The sequence below is a fragment of the Artemia sp. Qi Xiang Cuo genome, chromosome 3 (genome assembly GCF_049724085.1).
Source record: "Artemia sp. Qi Xiang Cuo chromosome 3, ASM4972408v1, whole genome shotgun sequence".
Lineage (NCBI taxonomy): Eukaryota > Metazoa > Arthropoda > Branchiopoda > Anostraca > Artemiidae > Artemia > Artemia sp. Qi Xiang Cuo.
Window position 1 is genome coordinate 12,394,170 of NC_142796.1, and position 20,893 is coordinate 12,415,062.

General features: G+C 34.3%; 1 protein-coding gene across 1 annotated transcript in view; it reads right to left on the minus strand.

The window, feature by feature from the left end:
- LOC148953773 (carbonyl reductase [NADPH] 1-like) overlaps positions 1–20,893 on the minus strand; it is a 94,386-nt gene that overhangs the window by 14,260 nt on the left and 59,233 nt on the right. The window contains exons 3-4 of the mRNA XM_089085894.1: positions 13,609–13,737; positions 5,438–5,569 (exon numbers count right to left, since the gene is read on the minus strand). Of these exons, the coding sequence (XP_088942020.1) occupies positions 5,438–5,569; positions 13,609–13,737 (261 nt within the window). The remainder of the gene's footprint in view (positions 1–5,437; positions 5,570–13,608; positions 13,738–20,893) is intronic.

A 20,893-nucleotide genomic window follows, 5' to 3' on the forward strand; every position in this document is an offset into this window, starting at 1 on the left:
AACGTGTTTGGATCTGTTCGCCGTTCAACACAGGATCAAACCAGATCTGTTTGCTGTTAATGGCTCGAAAATCGGCATCCAGTTTCGATCCCAATGTCTGCAATATTTTATGACCCACCCAAGCGCCTCTAAATTGGAATCAATGATAGTATGCTTAATCTACAACGGCAACAAGAGCCCCTTTAGGCATTGGTTCGACTCCGCGCCGTTCTGGTAAATTAGCACATGGCTTTTTCTAAAGAAATATCTGAATTAGTTGACGTCCCGCAAAGGTTGCCAGTTTCCAGTTCTACTGCTAATAATGTTATTGCTGACTCTAAAAGGTTGCCTGACTTTCAGAATATATTATAGAAACTAGTGGTAGAAAATATCCTGCTCTTGGGCATTTGGGGCTTTAATGACTTAGTTTCGCAGCCGTAGGATAGTAATAACACCACCACAGCAGCAAAAACACATAATTTTGCCTTTAAACAACTTAGTTTTTATTCCATAGGGATTTCCCGATAAGGAGACAGAACACCTTGGCGATTACTTGCGCAACATGGCTATTACCAGCTCCACCCTTATATGTTTTCATAGTCTTTGGCTATATTTGGGTATTATACTCTTCAGCAACATGGTTAGTACCAGTTCTCACTCTTATATGTTTATCATACTCTTTGGCTACATTTGGCTACTAAACTCTTTGGCAACATAACCAGTACCATTTTCCACCCCTATATGTTTCCCACACTCTTTGGCTATTATACTCTTGGGCAAAATGGCTAGTACCAGCTTCCACCCTCATGTGTTGCCCACATTCTTTGGCTATTGTTGGCTACATTTGGCTATTTTATAGTTTTTGGCAACATGGCTAGTACACTTTCAACCATTATGTTTTTCATACTCCTTGACTATGTTTAGCTATTATATAGTAGTTTATGGAAACATGGCTTGTATCAGTTTCCCGATATGTTTCCCATAGTCTTTCGCTATTATACCCTTTGGCAATATGGCTAGTACTAGTTTCTACCTTTAATTTTCTCTTATACTCTTAGTTATTTTTGGATATATTTGGTTATTTCACTCTTTGGCAATATGGCTAGTACCAGTTTCTACCTTTAATTTTTTCTTATTCTCTTAGTTATTTTCAGCTATATTTGGTATTTCACTCTTTGGCAATATGGCTAGTACCAGTTTCTACCTTTAATTTTCTCTTATACTCTTAGTTATTTTCGGATATATTTGGTTATTTCACTATTTGGCAATATGGCTAGTACCAGTTTCTACCTTTAATTTTCTCTTATACTCTTAGTTATTTTCGGCTATATTTGGTTATTTCACTCTTTGGCAAAATGGCTACTATCAGTTTCCACCCTTATGTTTCCATTACTCTTTAGCTACATGTTCAAGTTCTCAATGTTAGTGGTTTCACAAAAAGTGTTGCTAATTCTAGAGGCACATGTGTTTGTTTTCAAGCTTGCGACGTGCAATAAAATTTCCCAGGAAAGCAGGGCATTTCTTCTCTGTGGTATTGATGCATATCTCCTTATGATGTTATTTCATACTTTGCTTTGATGGAGTAAGCTACCGAGGATCACTTTTTAGGGATGAGTAGCTCACTTTTTAGGGACTATGGATCTTCCGAGGTCCATAGTCTCTTTTTAGGGACCTTCAGAAGATCACTTTTTAGGGACGAGGATCACTTTTTAGGGACGAAGATCATTTTTTAGGGGCTATCAATTTCAATAACGACTTCTCCTAGTTATGTCGTAGTATTTGGTAATTTTAAAAAGGGCTACATTAATTCTTTCGTCACTTCTGAGTATGCTTTAATTAGTGTATATTCTTTAGTTGATTCGAATTTGTTGATTTTATATATATTTCTGGTTTTTCCTATCAGATCTTATCGATCATCAGCTATGGAGCTCAACAAGGACAAATCCTTAGATTGCTCCAAGCTGCATTTTAAGGCAAATAGTGTGTTTCTTTTAAATCGAATCCTTTCATTCGGTGTCTGAAGTCGTGCAAGTCAACCTCCTTTCGTCTTTTTTTCCTTCTTTTTATCATTATTTTAATTGATTTTGTTTTAATATTTTGTTTAGTCCCTTATAGACTACAGCCTCTGGGCATTGTTATTGAAGTGTATATTTTTTTTATAAATGTACCAATTACTATTATTATTAAAAGCCATTCCTTGCAAATGTTCGATAAAACGATTTGCAAAACAAACTTTTTAATTTAAGCGATATATTTAGTTTTCAGTAAATAACGAAGAAAACTTTAGCCCTTGTTTTGAGGGGAGCGGGGTTTGAGGGATGTCAACACTACCCTTGTTTGTGATTATTTTTCCATTACAAGTTTCCTTTCATTGTGACTTCAGCTTTTTTACATCTCATTTCTTCATTCACAATAATTTCGGCTTATTTTGGATTTGATATCCAAAATTAGCTAATAAATGTTTGTTTCAAGTTTCAAATTCAATCTCCACTTATCAGAAACCTTAGTTTTGTGGTTTCATCAAATAATGTATTTGCTAAAACTTAAAACAAAATAACGTAAATCGTACGTTTTTTCCCTTTGGATTCTGAAGTCAAAGCGTTAATGCAAAACTTACTTCATTTATGGTAAGCTTTATTCTAAATTTTCAGCCACTCATTAATTTCTAGTTTTTTTTTTTTTTATCAAGTAGTTTAAACGTTAATATATATTTAAACGTTAAAATACTAAAAATATTAACTAGTATTTATAATATATATTTATATATATATATATATATATATTTATATATATATATAATATATATTTATAGTATTTATAATATATATATATATATATATATATATATATATATATATATATATATATATATATATATATATATATATATACGAGGCATGTTTTTTAAGTAAGTACCGTTTTACGATTACGCCGCCACAGTGCTACGGTCGCTGTTCTGCGCATGCACACTGGCTACCTACATCTCTTGTTTACGCACTGACACCATTACAGTCTGATTTTTAATTGTATACGTTGTTTACTGAGTATTTAAGATGCCTCTGACAATTGTGAGTCCTGCCGATTGTGAAGTATGGGCGGTTATACGATTTCTTAGTGCTAAAGGCGTAAAACCGATCGATATTCATCGTGAGATCTGTGAAGTTTACGGACAAAACATTATGAGTGATGGAATGGTAAGGAAATGGGTGAGAATCAAAACAACAATCCATGGAATGGCGAAATCTATCATCACCCAAAAAAGTGAAATTTAAGCAAACAATTTCTGCACGGGAAATTTCACTGTTTTGGGTGATGATGAATGTCATCATTCTATGGATTGTTGTTTTGATTCTCACCCATTTCCTTACCATTCCATCACTCATAATGTTTTGTCCGTAAACTTCACAGATCTCACGATGAATATCGATCGGTTTTACGACTTTAGCACTAAGAAATCGTATAACCGCCCGTACTTCACAATCGGCGGGACTCACGATTGTCGGAGGCATCTTAAACACTCAGTAAACAACGTATACAATTAAAAATCAGACTGTAATGGCGTCAGTGCGTAGACAAGAGATGTAGGTAACCAGCATGCATGCGCAGAACGGCGACCGTAGCACTGTGGCGGCGTAATCGTAAAGCGGTACTTACTTAAAAAACATGCCTCGTATATATATATATATATATTAAGTAAAAATACTTAAAAATACTAAATTTAAGCGTTGTTGAGAAGGTTATTTAATTTACGGCATACTTTATTTTAAATACGTTTAAAGTTTTATTTTATATTCACTCTCTACTTTTCAGATTTTTTTTTATTGTCTGAAAATTAATCTTAAATAACGTCAGTCTTACGTTTGTATTTTCAGATTCTGCAGTCGAAACGCTGATGCATAGGTTATTGCATTTAGTGTATACTGTTCTCTAGAAAATTTTGAACTTTAAATTTACTCTTTTTTTCCCAGATTTTTTTTCTATTTGCATCAAATAACGTAGTATGTCAAAATTAACCCTAATTAACGTAAATTTTACGTTAGTGTTCTTGAATCGATGCAAGGATACTTCATTTAGGGTGCACGTTATTCCAGAGACGTTTTCAAGTTTGAATTAAGTTTTTGCTTTCAACTTGTGTTTTCGTCAATTTTCGTATTGTCTTAAACTTACCTCAAAATTCACTATTTATTATTCCGGATATTTTTTTTCTATTTTCATCAAATAACATAGTATGTCAAGACTAACCTTAGTTAGCTCAAATTTTACGTTAACATTCTTGAACGGATGCAAGAATGCTTCATTTAGGGTTTACGTTACACCAGACGCTTTCAAATTTAAATTCAGTTTTTGCTTTTAATTTTTGTTTTCCGTCAGTTTTCGTGTGGTCTCAAACCTGCCTCAAATGAAATAAATCTTACTTTTCTATTTTCAGATCTTTTAGTCCGAACGATGGGTAATTCAAAAGTTACTATATTTAGAAAAGTTACTGAATTCTAGAAACGATTTTACGTATGAAATTCACTCCTTACTTTGCAAAAAGTTTTTTTTTATTTCATCATTCAATTTCAGCAAGTATTTGCTTTTGAATTTTCAGATTTTGAAGCCTTAACATCGATGCAAAGGCTAAGTTATTTAGGGTATACTTTATGCCAGAAACATTACAATTAATATACTTTACTTTTCAGACTTTTTTTTTTTTTTTTTTTTTTTTTTATTTCATCAAACAACACATAATTTTAGAATTAATTCAAATAACATCTTCAGTTTAAACGCGGGATTTTGAATTCTAAACACTTAAAATTCGGAATTTTGAAGTCTAAACGCTGACGAAGAGGTTGCTTTATGTTACAGAACGGTGTATTTTTTATTATAACCCCTATCCTAAAACACGTTTAAAAAGAAACTACATCTCAAACTATTTCAAACAGAGCCAAGTTAATAAGCTCTTCTCGGAGGGCAAGTTATTTGAAAAGCCTCTCCAATCTTTAAAACTAGGCATCGGAAGCTAATCAACAAATATACAACGATCTTCTGATACAAAATTGATCAGTTCTTCTTAAACACTATTTTTCTAAATAGCCACCGCATTTTTCTAAATAAAACGCTATTTTTCTAAATAGCCACCGCATTTTTCTAAATATTTTTCTAAATAAAACGCTATTTTTCTAAATAGCCACCTAATTTCTCTAAATATTTTTCTAAATAAAACGCTATTTTTCTAAACAGCCACCGCATTTCTCTAAGTAAAGCGCTATTTTTCCAAATAGCCACCACATTAAAAACCCCAACAGTTTTCAGAGCACATATCAAAATTCGCCAAAAAAATAAACGAGACGGATTGATATGCATCCAAATGAAGTTAAAAAAGAATTTTAAATTGTTGATTGAAACAACCATTACAAAAACTTACAAATTACTAATACCATTACAAAAAAAAAACCAAGACATTCAAGAGACTAACCTTATACGCAATGGCTGCGTTATTGACGAGGCAATCTAGCCCACCATAATTTTTTTGTAGAAAATCCCTTAGAACTTCAATGCTCCCTTTATGGTCTATGTCCAGTTGATGAAACTTGGGGTTAAATCCTTCCTAATTAAAGAAAAAAAAAACTTTATTTCAATACTGAAGTAGAGACCAAAGGAGGAGAGAGAAGGAGGGATAGAGAGAGAGTGAGACTAAGAGAGAAAGAGAGAGACGGCAAAGAGGTGGAGGTTGAGGGAGGGAGGGAGAGAAATAAAGAGGGGAAGGGAGAGAGTAGATATGCACAAAGAAAAATTTAAAAGCTGTTTTGTTATTATTTTTTTTTTGTCATGTGCTAGCTAGAATAAGAGTCTTCTTTAACATTTTTTTTTCTTTTACATTTAGCAAAGAATGAGCACATTTAAGTGTTAAACGTAGAAAAACATCATGAAACATTTTTTGAGGGGCATTTACAAAAAAAAAACTTACATAAAAAAAATACATCAAACATAGGTTTATATTCATTTTTGTTACATTTTTACGAGTCGGACAAACATTTAAGGGGGGGGGGGGAGAGTCACACCCCCTCACCCTCTGGATACAGCCTTGGTAATAACGTAAACAAATTACATTTTAGTCAACAAAGGTGAGGAGAATTTTCTTCCTTGGAAAAAGACTTTCTGATCAGTCTCAGGGGGGAATTTCCCTTTCCATTTGGGCATGTATAAATAACTTTATAGGAGTGAAAGGCTTTTTGAAGTTTCTTCGTTTTCATTCTGATAAACACAAAAAAAAATTATAATACATAGGATTTAAGCAATGGAAGACCCAGGCACTGTGGTTGAACATGCTTCTGATAAAGCCACTGAGTGGTATCCCTGAGGTAGTTATAGTCAATAAACTGACTTAAATTTGTTCAATGTAAGCCTCGTGTGCTTTTGCTAAAGCCACTGAGTGGCACTGAGTGCTAATAAAGCCACTTCTGATAGAGCCACACAGTGGCTTTTCTGATAAAGCCACTGAGTGGTATCCCTGAGGTAGTTATAGTCAAAAAACTGACTTAAATTTGTTCAATGTAAGCCTCGTGTGCTTTTGCTAAAGCCACTGAGTGGCACTGAGTGCTAATAAAGCCACTTCTGATAGAGCCACACAGTGGCTTTTCTGATAAAGCCACTGAGTGGTATCCCTGAGGTAGTTATAGTCAAAAAACTGACTTAAATTTGTTCAATGTAAGCCTCATGTGCTTTTGCGGGGCAACGAGCTGGTAGTAACATCTTTTATCCCAAATTAAGCTGCTTTCTATTGTCAGTCAGCTATTAAGTATGCCTCTCAATGTATACTTAAAAGCATAATTGTAATAAAACATAATTGGCAAAATTTGGCTTTGGCATGATGACATTGTTCCAAATTTTCAATTATTTTTATGGCAGACGTTAAGTATATGATTACCAATCGATTTGATGTTAAATATATTTATTAGATATTGGCCTGGTTAAGACGAAATTATTCCACATTCTCAGTTATTTTTGTGATAGGCGTTAAGTGTATATTTTATAACAGATTTGATGTTAAGCAAAATTGTCTTTGAATGAATTCTATATAGCCTCTAAATACACGTTTTAAGAGGAATTCAGAAAAAACATAATCCTCAAGCATTAGTTAGCACAACACAAATCCTTTTGCAATGGATTTAAGATCTCTAAGCTATCCTTTAATCCACGAGCCAAGTACAGCATTTGAGGTTAAGAATTTTGAAATGCAACTTAACAGTGTATTGTCTAATGACCGAAGGTATTACCATACTCAGAAAAATCCAAAAATCATAGGCAGCGCTGCGCTGCCTAAGTACAGAACGATGCTGGCACAATTTTTTTTTTTTCTTTTAGACCAGGGCACTTCGTATCGAAAGAGTTGTCATAGAAACTTCTAAAAGGGCTCATTCGGTTGGAAAATTGGAAGGGCTTGTGCCCTTTTTAATAGCCGAAAGTGATTGGAAGGCAACTAACACCCCTTCCAAGCCCATTATTTCCCCTAGCACATCCAATCAAAATTTTTAGATAGCCATTTTGTTCAATGTACGGTATTTGAAAGATCTGGAAATTATGTCTTTGAGGAGGACACTCCCCCCAAAGCCCTCAGAGCAAGGGTTGTAAGTTATGCCCAGAAGGAATATAATGTTTTAATAGAAAGCGCTGTCCTAAAAACTTCAAAAAGGGCTCATTCGAATGGAAATTCAAAGGCCTAGTGCCCTTTTTTATAATCAAAAGTGACTGGAGGGCAATTAACACCCCTCTCATACCCCCCATTTCCCCAGACACATCCAATAAAATTTTTTAGATAGATATTTTGTTCAACACAGTTGAAAGTTCTGGAAATTAGAGCATTAAGGATGACAAACCCCCCAACAGCCCCCAGGGCAAGGCTTATAAGTTATGCCCTGGGGGCATATAAGGTTTTTACAGAAATCTTTGTTGTAGAAACTTCAAAAATGGCTAATTCGATTGGAAATTCAAAGGGCTAGTGCCTGAAGGGAAACTAACCCCCCTCTCACGCCCACCATTTCCCCAAACACATCCAATCAAATTTTGAGATAGCCATTTTATTCAACGCAGTTGATAGTTCTGGAAATTATGTCTTTGAGGATGAAACCCCTCCCCCCACAGCCCTCAGGGCAAGGGTGGTAAGTTATGCCCTGGGGGCATATAACGTTTTTATAGAAAATGTTGTTGTAGAAATTTCAAAAAAAGGGGCTCATTCGATTGGAAACTGTAAGGGCTAGCGCCCTTAGGGCAACTAAACCCCTCTCACGCCCACGATTTCCCCAAACACATCCAATCAAAATTTTGAGATAGCATTTTTGTTCAACGTTGTTTAAAGTTCTAAAAGTTAGGTTTTTGAGGATGACCACCACCCCCAGCCTCCCACAACCCTCAGGTCAAGGGTTGAAAATTATGCCCTGGGGGCATATAAGGTTTTTAAAGAACGGGTTGTCTCAGAGAATTCAAAAAAAGAGCTCATTCGATTGGAAATTGAAAGGGCTACTGGCCTTTTTAATATCAGAAAGTGATTGGAGGGCAACTAACCCCCCTCTCACGCCCACCATTTTTAAGATAAGGGTTTATTCCAAAAAACAACACAACACAAAAAAACAAATGACCTTCCATAAGCTAACGCTTGTTCTGAAGTATTAACCCTCTTAAAATTAACACTTATAATAACATACAAAAAATAGATAAAAAGGAGAAAGAAAGAAAAAGAAAAAAAGAAGAAAAAATGAAAATCTTACACTCACTCAGCTCCTGGTCACAATAACCAAAAATCAATGCTTCACATACTCCAAAACTTCCTGCCGCCATCTCATAAATAATAAACAAAAAAAAAATAAAAAAAAAAAAAAATAAAAATATATAGGAAAAACGGGAAAATCGGGTTCCGGGCAAACCTGAGAGTGACTCAACTATACCACCCTTTAAACAAATTCATACAAATTCATACCTACGGAGACAAAGGGTTTTGAGGGCCCGACGGAATTCACATAGATTCGCTGAACTTTTTAAAGAAACAGGCAAATTATTCCAGACAACTGGCCCCACAAGACGTATTGAAAATAGCGATCTAGTACTAGTAACTTGAGGTGTCCGTATATCTCTAGCATGACGAGTAGGATAATTGTGTACATCATCACCAGAAATAAATAAATTTAAAAAAAAATTTAAAACACTTGGGAACCAAATTAGAAAAATATTTAAACATAAATAACCCATGGTAAAATTTTCCAAGACCTGACACAGGGATAATATTTAACTGTACATATTGGGATCTCACCGAGGTTCTCCGATTATCTCCGGACAACACTCGCAGTGCCATATTTTGTATCACACGTAACTGCTGCAAATGCACTGAGAATGTGCTAGGCGATATACTCATGCAATATATTAAAGAATGGTGAACTAAAAAAAATTAATTCAATCTCAAAACAGACTCCTGTAGCATATTTTTTAACTTTCTCATCATTCCAACATTTCTTGCAATCTCATTACTAATAAAAGAAACATTATTTTTAAAACTAACGCATTCATCCACAATAATACCAAGGTATCGTATAGTATTTGTACGCTTAATTACATAATTCTCCATTTGCAAATCCACAACCCAAGGGTAAAAGTTTGATGATCTACCATATATAATAAAACCTGATTTACTATGGTTTAACAAAAGCTTATTCACTCTCATCCACTTATCTATACCTAATATATCTCTTCTCATTATCTCTATTAAATCAGATTCAGTCTTTGCTGCGGCAGTAAAATGGGTATCATCTGCAAAACTAGGAATAATCACCCTACAATTGGAATGTGCACTATCTAACAAATCCAAAACAGAAAATCGTAAGTCGTTAATATAAACCAAGAATAAAAGCGGACCTAAAACAGAACCCTGTGGAACACCATAATCAACCATTCTTTCACCAGACCTCACATTAGAAATTTCGACACACTGGGTCCTACCTCTCAAAAAGTTTCAAATAACTTCAACGCATTACCTCTAATTCCACAATTTTCTAGCTTCATAATTAAAATTTCATGGTCAACTGAATGGAACACTTTAACAATATCTAAGAAAATAGACGCCACCTTAAAACCTTGGTCCAAAGCATCATGCACAAACGTCGTCAAAAATAAAACTGCCTGTTCGGTAGACATCCCCTTACGAAAACCGAACTGATTAGAATGGAAAAAGGAAATATTCTCCAAAAACTAAGATACTCTAGAATTAATAAGTTTTTCTATTAGCCTAGAAATAACAGAAAGGAGGGATATCGGTCGATAATGATTCACATTTTTCCTATCACCCCCTTTAAATAAAGGTATTACTCTGGCACTTTTAAGACACTCCGGATATATACCAAATTTAAAACTAGCATTAATCAGGTACAAAATTTGTTGCAATATCACAGGAAAAATTGACTTGAAAACCTTTGTTGAAATAAAGTGACCCAGATGCACTATTTTGCATACCTTTTACCACATCACACAATTCTTTTTCAGTAACCGGTTGCAAGTACATAGAAATGTCACTACTTTTATGCAAAACTGAGTAAAATCACCATCACTTGCATGCTGCTGAACAGACGACGCTAACCGGCCTCCTACACTAAAAAAGTGCTCAGACATACGTTCAGTAGTTTGGCGAATATTTTCACCATCAACAAGACTACAAACAATTTCAGGCTTATTCGGTTTAATAACAGAATTTATAACATTCCAAGTCTTTCTCGGGTTACCCTCCGCATTTTTAAATCTATCACTCAGGTAATCTAACTTAGCTTTACGAAGTATACTATTCAACTTATTACTATACCCTTTATAAATATTTACGTCGCTAATACTATTACTTAATGCGGACTTTTTATACAATTGCTGTCGCCTAGCTAGAGAAACTAGAATACTCTTCGTAACCCAAGGCTTCTTCGGCGAATCAAAATACTTACGTTTCTTCCTAACTTGAGTACAACCAAACTACCGTATCCTTAATCATCGAATACCAAAGTGTAAATTTATCATTCACATCCATATCATTACTATATAAAAATCACAATTTTTTCCTCCAAGCTCATTTTTTAACTTCAGTACATTAATAACAGGAAAACAATTTTTCGGTACTTCAGAACGCTCTGATCTTGGCCGGTTCAAAAGAGAAGGAATAGATACCAACAGACCGAAATGATCCGAAACGTCGTTTACAATAACACTCGCACTACTATATCCAGTATTTAAGTAAACGTTATCAATCAACGTAGCAGAATCATGGCTCACTCTTGTACATATATTAATAGAAGGCTGTAGTCCATAACCTAGCATAGTGCTTAGAAACTCCCTAGCTCTAAGGTTACTATTCACAGTTCTTAAATCCAAGTTGAAATCACCACAAATAAAACAAGGTCTAGTTGAAATTGGTAACTTATCCAATTGCTCTTCTAAAAGTGAGCTAAACTAATCGAAGGGGGGTAAACGACAATCATAAAACACTTAAAATTAAGACACTGCAATTCTAACACCATACCTTCAAACACCATTTCTCGATTAACTCTTATATCATCTCTCACCTTAACCTCAAAATCATTTCGTACGTAAATTACTAAGTCGCCATGTTGATGCATCTCTCTATTTTAAATATACAGCTTATAATTACCAATCTCTAACAGAGAAGAACTATGGTTCTTCAACCAAGTCTCGGTTAAAACTAAAACATGAGGGGTTGATTGCAGACATAACTCATTCAAAAACTGGTATGAACTTCCAATCCCTTGACAATTTAAATGAAAAATATTAAACTTTGACAACTAATAGAACTCAAATCACACAGAAACTTATAACGGGAATCAGGATTAACCTCATGAAACTCACCCACATCAAAATCTCTATGAAGTACCCCTCCCCCCAAATCATGTAATTTCATCTAATCACTCTTAAGAAAACCCAGCCGCTCCCTACCTAAACTTGACATTCAAAATAATCAATCCGAAGGGATGGAAACAGGAATTTTAACATGGAAACATTTCCCCAAACACATCCAATCAAAATTTTGAGATAGTCATTTTTTCAACGTAGTTGGAATTTCTGGAAATTCAGTTTTTGAGGATGACAACCCCCCCCTCCCCCCCCCCCCCACAGCCCTCAGGGTAAGGTTTGTAAGCTATGCCCTGGGGACATTTAAGGTTTTTATAGAAAGCACTGTTGTGGAAACTTTAAAAAGGGCTCATTCGATTGGAAATTTAAAGGGCTAGTGCCTTATTAATAGTTAAAAATTATTTAAGGGCAATTAACCCCCCTGTCACGCCTACCATTTCCCCACACACATCCAATCAAAATTTTGAGATAGCGATTTTTCTCAACGTAGTTTAAAGTTCTAGAAATTAGGTCTTTGAGGATGACAATCTCCCCACAACCCTCAGGGCAAGGGTTGTAAGTTATGCCCTGGGGGCATATAAGGTTTTTGATAGAAAGTGTTGTCATAGAATTTCCAAAAAGGGCTCATTCGATTGGAAATTGGAAGGGCAAGCACCCTTTTTTAATAGTCAAAAGTGATTGGAGGGCAACTAACCCCCGTCTCAAACCCACCATTTCCCCAAACACATTCAATAGAAATTTTGAGATAGCCATTTTGTTCAACGTAGTTGAAAATTCCAGAAATTATGTCTTTGAGGATGGCAAACCCCTCACAGCCCCCAGGGCAAAGGTTGCAAGTTATGCCCAGGGGGCATATAAGGTTTTTATAGGAAGCGTTGTTGTAGAAACTTCAAAAAGGGCTCATTCAATTGGGAATTGAGAGGGCTAGTGCCCTTATTAATAGTCAAAAGCGACCACAAAGATGCTCAGTCTTTTTCCCTGAAAAGACTATGTCAACATTAAATGAACAGAAAATAATTAAAGAAAACTTTTTCCACAAAATAAGTGTTTAAAAAAAGTAAAGAACTCCATTGAACCAAAAATGAGCAAAAATAGAACCAAATAATTTACCAAGCATACAACTACCACAGATCAGCATCAATAAATAAATAAAACCCAAAACAAACAGATATTAAATTAAATAAATAACAGTCAAACTCAAAACGAACAGAAATTAATATGAGTAGGGTTCTAAAACCCTATGCTTTCTAAAAGCCAGAATATAAGTTGTACTTTACTGAAAAAAATTTTTTTTTTAATTTTCATTTTTATAATTTTAAGAAATCGAAAATTAATTAAGATTTTAAGGAATAAATATTCTAAATGACAATGCACATTTTTTCAGTAAATTCGTTTGAATTTTTTTCAGTAAAGTATAAATTATATTCTGGCTTTTAGAAAGAATTTAGACGTTTTAGAGTTTTAGAAGTTTTAGACAACTTTTAGATCTTCTTTGAAGGAGTCAATAGAATTTTTGTTTTAGATAATGTCCCCAGAAAGATTGTTCGAAATTGACGTGAAATGACGTGAAATGATATGTTGACTGAGCTGTGTGCCTTTGTGTCAGTTGGACAACGGTGGGAGGGGGCACAATATGAGAGATGGAGGTGAATTTAAGTACTTGTATAAAACAGCTGGAGACGACTCTCTGAGGGAATGCTTAGCTAGAAAACAGTTCACAAGATTACTTCGCTCACTTCAGTACAAGCAAAACATTACCTTTTTTAACTGATTAATGGCAGCTTGTCCTCTGCTATCATCTCGTGATGTAAGCAAGACGTCGCCATCAAACTTCTGACAAAGTTCTTTGACAATGGCAAAGCCAATTCCTTTATTTGAACCGGTTACCTAAAAATCACACTTTTCTTTAGGAATTGAGATGAGTTTGCATTTAGTGGTCAATAATACCCTCTACATATTTAATTATGGTGGGCATTTATCATAGGTATTTTTTTAGTTTCCTCCAAGTGATGTGCCCTCACAGGGCTAGCAGCATATACATACAGGCTATTAGTACGTTATATTGCCAACGCAGAAACTATTCCAAGATTCATTTACATTTAAATACAGAGGTTAGAAAAAAAAAAATCAAAACATTAAGCGATATGTACACTCTATACTCTTTTTGGGGGTAATTATTACCATATATAATTACTGATCACATATAATTATTAATTTAAAAAAAAACAAAGTTTTTACAAGGGAAGTAAAGACCGAAGTCGAAACTTAAAACAAACAAAATTTATTACTTCACAGCCTATTTAACATATATCAATAAAACTAGTGCAAATAAACCAACTGGTGATATTTCCCTTTGTTTATAGGATTACAGAAAACTAGCGCTTTACTGAAAACAAAAAATAATATAAGAGATTTGGTACGGTACAAGTAAATCATTTAAGGGCACTTTTACAAGTATAAAAGTAAAGCATTTTCATATTGTTGCTTTGTCTATTAATTTTATCGTTTAGTTTGGCATAACTTCTGCACAATGACCTTAGTTCAATGATTGACTGTCGTTTTGGATCTGAAGAAGAAATTTCATGATTATTTTGTGGACAAATTCGAAATGAAGGAATCTTTACTACAGACTCGCTTTAAAATTTGTATCACAACTTGAAATTCTCCATTTTATAGAGAGAAATAACTGGATCTCCAGAGTCCATATTATGGTTGATATGTTCTTCCTTTTAAGTAATACTAGGTGAGACCAAGATATTACCTGATAAATCAATCCATTATTTTTATGCTGTTTAATGACTACAAACTTATTATTTTTATGCCTTTTAAGCTTTTAAGATAATTTTAATTGTATACTAAAAGCTACTGATATCAAAGCTCCTGTAGGACTATGAAAAGCGTTTTAAAAGAGTTTGTTGTTGTAAGGCTACATATTTACTTTTGACTCCTAAATCAATATTCTTGTTTTTTATACATGGCTTTTATGTTTTCAGTAAAGTGCTAGTTTTCTGCAATCCTACAAACATAGGGAAATATCACCAGTTGATTTATTTGCACTAGTTTTATTGATATATGTTAGATAGGCTGTGAAGTAATAATTTGTGTTTGTTTTAAGTTTCAACTTTGTTCTTTACTTCTGTTGGAAAAACTTTTTTTCTTTTTTAAATTAATCCACTGAAAGAAGTCAGTTCTCTTTAGTAGATATTTACCATTTTTATTACTATCTGGCTCGTTTTTCAGTTTTTTTCTGTCATTTTAACTTGATTTGGGAAAAATTGGCTCCAAATTTATCCCCCCCCCCACGCCCACAGGATTTTGACAAAATTATGCCATTCGTTTGGAGTATGGATTTAGTGATCTGCTAAGAATGTCGTTCCAAATCATGAACTAGATGACCTCTATTTCCTTTTGAATCAACATGCTTGACAAAATACCTTCCCTGGACATTCTTTAAAAAATGAGTGAACCTTTTGCATCACATTTACAAAATCAGTGAAATTATCTTACCTTATAAATAATCATGTAAGGGGCAAAACCGTGATTGAAAAAAAAAACAAGCGGGAAATAACTTGATATATTGGTGTTTGTACCTTAATTACGTAGCTTATTAAAGGGGCTTAGAGGAGGAACATACGAGATGTGTTCTTGCAAACCTCCAGTTAAGGATTTTGGACCATACTTATCGCAATGATATCGTTTTATACTTCCAAACTTTTCCAGTTAAGAAGTGACACCAAAAGTGTTTTTTAGAGCTATATCACACTTGCGAATGGTAGAATTGATAAACACCACATACATATGAGCAATAGCTTTCAAATGAGCAATTAAATATAACTCTTTAAAAGTTCTGGTAGCCCACTGGCCCCAGCTTTTCCACTTGAGACATGGCACCAAAAGTCCCGTTTTAGTGCCATTTGGAACTTGCTGTTGGTGGAATTTATATGAAGGACGTAGATGTGAGCAAAATCTTTTATATGAGCTATAAAAAAATCTGTCTACGATGTTCTGGTAGCCTGCTAGTGTCACCCTTTGAGAAATGGCACAAAAAGTGCCATTTGGCCATATAGTACTTGCAGATGGTGGAATTTTTTTAAAATATGTAGATATAAGAAATAGCTTTTGAATGAGCCCTTAAGCATCTCTCTATGATGTTCTGGTAGCCCGCTATGCCTGCTGGAGAAAAAAGGGAGACAGGTCAGTTCTACTGATGCAAAAAAGTGATTTTCCTTGTTGTTCAAAAAGGGGACGGTAATTTCCCTGAACAAGGTTTTCAACTATGCTGATTCCAATGGTACACTATTCATTTTGACCTGACGCCATTTTCGAGGGGTTTCAGGCTTTTTTTTGAAATTACCATAAATTTTTTTTCGCAATACTTTTACTTTTAAAACGAACCCAAATAATAGTTACCACTCCTGAGTCAGTGTCAGATGGAAATTTTTTCACTAGACAGTTGTTTCCAAAACATGTTTTTTAACTTTTGGTTACTATGGACTGTGGTTTGCTGCCAATACGTGCAATACCAATACACCCAGTACCACGAACAACCCTTCCGCAGGGAAAATGAAGGGTCATATCATCATCAAAACCATATTTATTGGATCTTTTGAACTATTTTAAACATCTCGAGTAACGGCTATCTCGAATTTTTTATAGGACGACTTTGGGGGGAGGGGGGCTAGTTGCCCTCCAATCTTTTTGGTCACTTTGAAAAGGCACTAGAAAATTTAATTTGCTTTCAAATGAGCAATTAAACATTTTCCTATGATGTTCTGGCCACCCACTACGCCTGTTTGAAAAAAAAAACAAATAAAAACAAAAAACTAACAAAGAAACAGGAGACCAATCAGTGCTACCCCTGCAAAAAGTGATTTTCTTTGTTGTTCAAGGAGGGGGGGCTGTAATTTCCCTGTATTAGGTTTTCAACCGTCCTGGTTCCAATGGTGTACTTTTCGTTTTGATCTGATGCCATTTTCGAGGGGTTTCAGGCCTTTTTTCAAAATTACCATAAATTTATTTTTGCAATAAACTTTTACTTTTAAAACAAACCGAAATAATAGTTACCATTCCTGAATCAGTGTCAGATGGGAATTTTTTTCACTAGGTAGTTTTTTTTTTCAAAACACGTTTTTTAACTTTTGGTTACTATGGGCTGTGGTTTACTCTTTACTAGGTGCAGCTACTGCTGCAACCATAATAACAATGATTACTATATAGTAATTTATCAAAATGACATGCTTAGAAATAAGATCCCAAGATATCATGGAAATCCCAAGACCTATATCTGGTCTCATTGGATGGGTACTTTGATGTAATTGTCATGGCAGCAACTGACCATCATAACTGAACAATCACTGAACAGGAATCAAGAGACCATGCAAAAGACTATTACTAAACAATTTAGCCTAGGGCACAAATCAAATGTCTAGAAAGGTGATCTCAAAATTACACCACCACTCTTTTCCTATTAATAAAGTTGGGTAATTATGTATAAATATTCCTTCCAAGAAGGAAATGTTATCCAAGAAGTCCTTATGTCCTTTATCCTTCCAAGTCCGTTATCCAAATGTCCTTCCAAGAAGGAAATAATTTTAAAGGAGTACCATTCAATTCCTTACTTCAATTTTTTTTAAATAGAGTAAACCACAGGATAAATTCTGAATATTTTGCAGTACTTACCAAGGTAGAATTTGAACTCCCTACTTACTTTGCCTTTTAATGTTCTTTCCAACTAATCACTGCCTTTGCAAATTTTATTTTGAGCCCTTAATACAACACCTTGTTTCTTATTAGAAAATGGTTACCATAAACAGTAGATTGTATCATAATTCCAAATGTGGGGGGAGGGGGGTTAAATGAAGCAATGTACTTAAATTAATGATATAAGTGTTCCTGAAATAGTATTTGCAAAGGAAGCAAATAATATATTTAGAAAGAGCAAAAAAGATGCATTTAGTGGAGTGTTTACCTTGTACCATCTAAGTGATACAAACAACTCAGAATATACCAGCCATAGGCTTGTTTTGTTGCAAAAAATAATGTAACGAGACTTCACAACACTCTTTTCCAAAAATAATCCCTCCCTCCTATTGGAAGAAACAATTGGCAGTTATGTGCAGCTGTCTATATATTTTGTAGTTTATTCTTTAGTGTCTAGTGACTTTGTTCAAAAACTGACTAACATTTCCTTATTTATATAAAACTTGTGATAAATATGTTCAGTTTTGTGAATTTAATTTAGTAACATACAGGGATTGTCCCCCTCCTCCAAATGTAGTTGTGGGGTTTATCTTATAATTATTTAACACTGCCGCCTATCATCTTATGTTTGTGATTACCATCCATAGTTTAATACCCATAATCAGTCAACTAGCCCTAAAAACAGCGAAAAAGAAGAATTTCTGGTATTGAAGTCATTGGCTATTGTAAATGACCCATCTAAAACTACCTATATTTGGACTTCAGCAACTGGCCATGACATTACAGCAATCAGAAATCAGCTTTTAAGATACTTTCAGAATTGGGATATACTGGATTCTGCTTTGTTATATCATCATGCATGTGAATTGTTTAGTTTTAGCCTCAGCAAAGATGATTTCAACCCTGCACCAAAATTATGGCTTTAAAAAAAGGTAGAGTATCTTTAGCTGGTCTCTTTTGGAAGGTATTGATAACGTTTAAAAGCTATCAGTAAATTTTATAAATGATATCAACTTTAGTGTTTTATAATTTACAAATTCACTCACAATATGTGCAAAAGTTTCAACTCCTTTACAAGACTATTTAAAAAAAAGCATGCTTAACTGCTGGTGGACCCACAAGTTAAGTGTCTTAAGACAAAATTGTCAGAGATATCAGAGTTTATAAATTCTCAGTAAATTTTGTAGATGGGATTATCTTTAGTGGTTACCAACTAAATAAATTTACTCACAATATGTGCAAAACTTTTGACTCCTCTACATAACTTTTTCAAAAAAAGTAAACTTAAATGTTCTTATGATAAAATTATCAGAGAAGTGTGAGAATCTTCAGAATAACATATCTACAGAAAGGACAAAAGAGGACAGAAAGTCATATCTACAGAAAAGACTAAATTCAAAAAAGCTCTACTCAAATAAAATCAAGCAACCTAAGTTACTTAACTGGAAACAATTCTATGTCTCAAAGTAGTGGAAGGAGCCATAATATATCCCTCGACCAATATGAAAATAAATGCTTACCCTAATTCCATTTTGAACTCTGTTGTTACTTACTTTTTTTAAAACTCAACTCACCAACATGTTTGTCATGCAAGTTTGTTAAATTCATAAGCCATTTTTTAATCACTTAAGAATATTCAATTACTTTTAAACTTATCAGTATATGCACTCCTGATGACAGTGTGATACATCAAAATTCTCTTCTCTCCTACCACAGTTCATATAATTATCCAGTAAGCTTATCGCAGATCATTTCTGGTCTTCGTTCTCGGTGCGAACAAAAAGCTCCTCCCACTTCTTTGTGCAGTTATTAATAGCGGGTTTTCACTTGTTTCCGATTGTTTCGCGTAAAGTGCATTATTTGTAATAGCGGGTTTCCACTTGTTTCCGATTGTTTCGCATCTGACTTGTCTACCCGTGAAAAGATCTGACGCCGCTTATGTTTCTACGTTCTCTGGAACACTCGCACCCCGGTCCGGGTTTTTATAATGGGTGAGATAGGGAATGATCATACTGGATAATTATATTAACTGTGTCTCCTACACTCCCACTCAATTATGCAAGAGTTGATAATGCAGTGGGAAGAACACTTGCCTATGGCCATGGTAACATAGGTTCGTATCTTGGTTGAGACAAGTTTTTGTTGTAGAAAAGACTTTCTAGTCTTAGAAAAGAGTAAAAATTATGAGTTTTTTAAAGTAGAATAAAAAGTAGAATTTTTTTTCTGAGAATCCCTTCATTTTCACTTATCACAGGTTTTTGAAAAAAAAACTTCTTTTTTTAGTTCATTTTGAAAACGTGTTTAAGAAAAAAATTACTAGTAGAATGAAGATATCAGATGGAAAAAGAAAGAAAGAATAATACCCTAAATAATGAAAACCCATTAAATATGTAAAGTGTTGTAGTATGGGATTAAGGGAGCTGGGGTGTGATTGTGATGGTAATGATTATTACATTTAAAAAGAATATTAAATGGTATACTTCTTTCTTTCTGATCTCTTTTACCAAAAACAAATGAAACCATGTGTCACCATACACTTTTAACCCCCTTTTAGGGCTCAAAATTGGAATCTGGAATGATATCAATTAGCATGTTTGGAAAACGTGTCAAAAGACACATTGACTGGTATGTTCATATTTTATCTGGTAAATTAATTGATAGCTATGCAAAACAGATTATATATTAGTTACATATCTAAAATTTTATATATGTATATATATATATATATATATATATATATATGTCCGGGGTCATAAATACAGGGTCATATATATATATGCCCGGGGTCATAAATACAGGCGGAGGAGGAAGAAGGCCCCTCAAATGTACACTTCATGATGAAGAAAAGGATGCTGCTAGAGATCTTGTTTGGGCTGGGAAGGTACTAATAATAGAATACTAATTGCTCATTTTATGACTAGAAAGTTCGGGGCATCAGTTATAGTAGTATACGCCCCTGGCAGGAACCAGGACTGACTGGAGAATGCTAGTGACTCAGATGGTGCTACTTACAGTTACAGGAGCAAATAGACAAGGTCCCAGGTAGAAATATGATGTTATTGCTGGGAGATATTACTGGGAAAACAGACAAGGTCCAGGTAGAAATATAATGTTGTGCTGGGAGGATTTTACAACCTAGGTTGGTGAGATAGGGATAGATGGTATCCCAGCCTAGGTAAATTTTGATTGTAGGAAAAGAAAGCAGTAATGGATACAGACTTTTGCAATTTTGTAGGTATAACAATCTAGTTATAACCAATACGGTGTTTGGTCATAAAATGGCTCATAAGCTAACATGGTATTCACGTGATGGTAAGACAGCAAACCTTATTGATTATGCTAT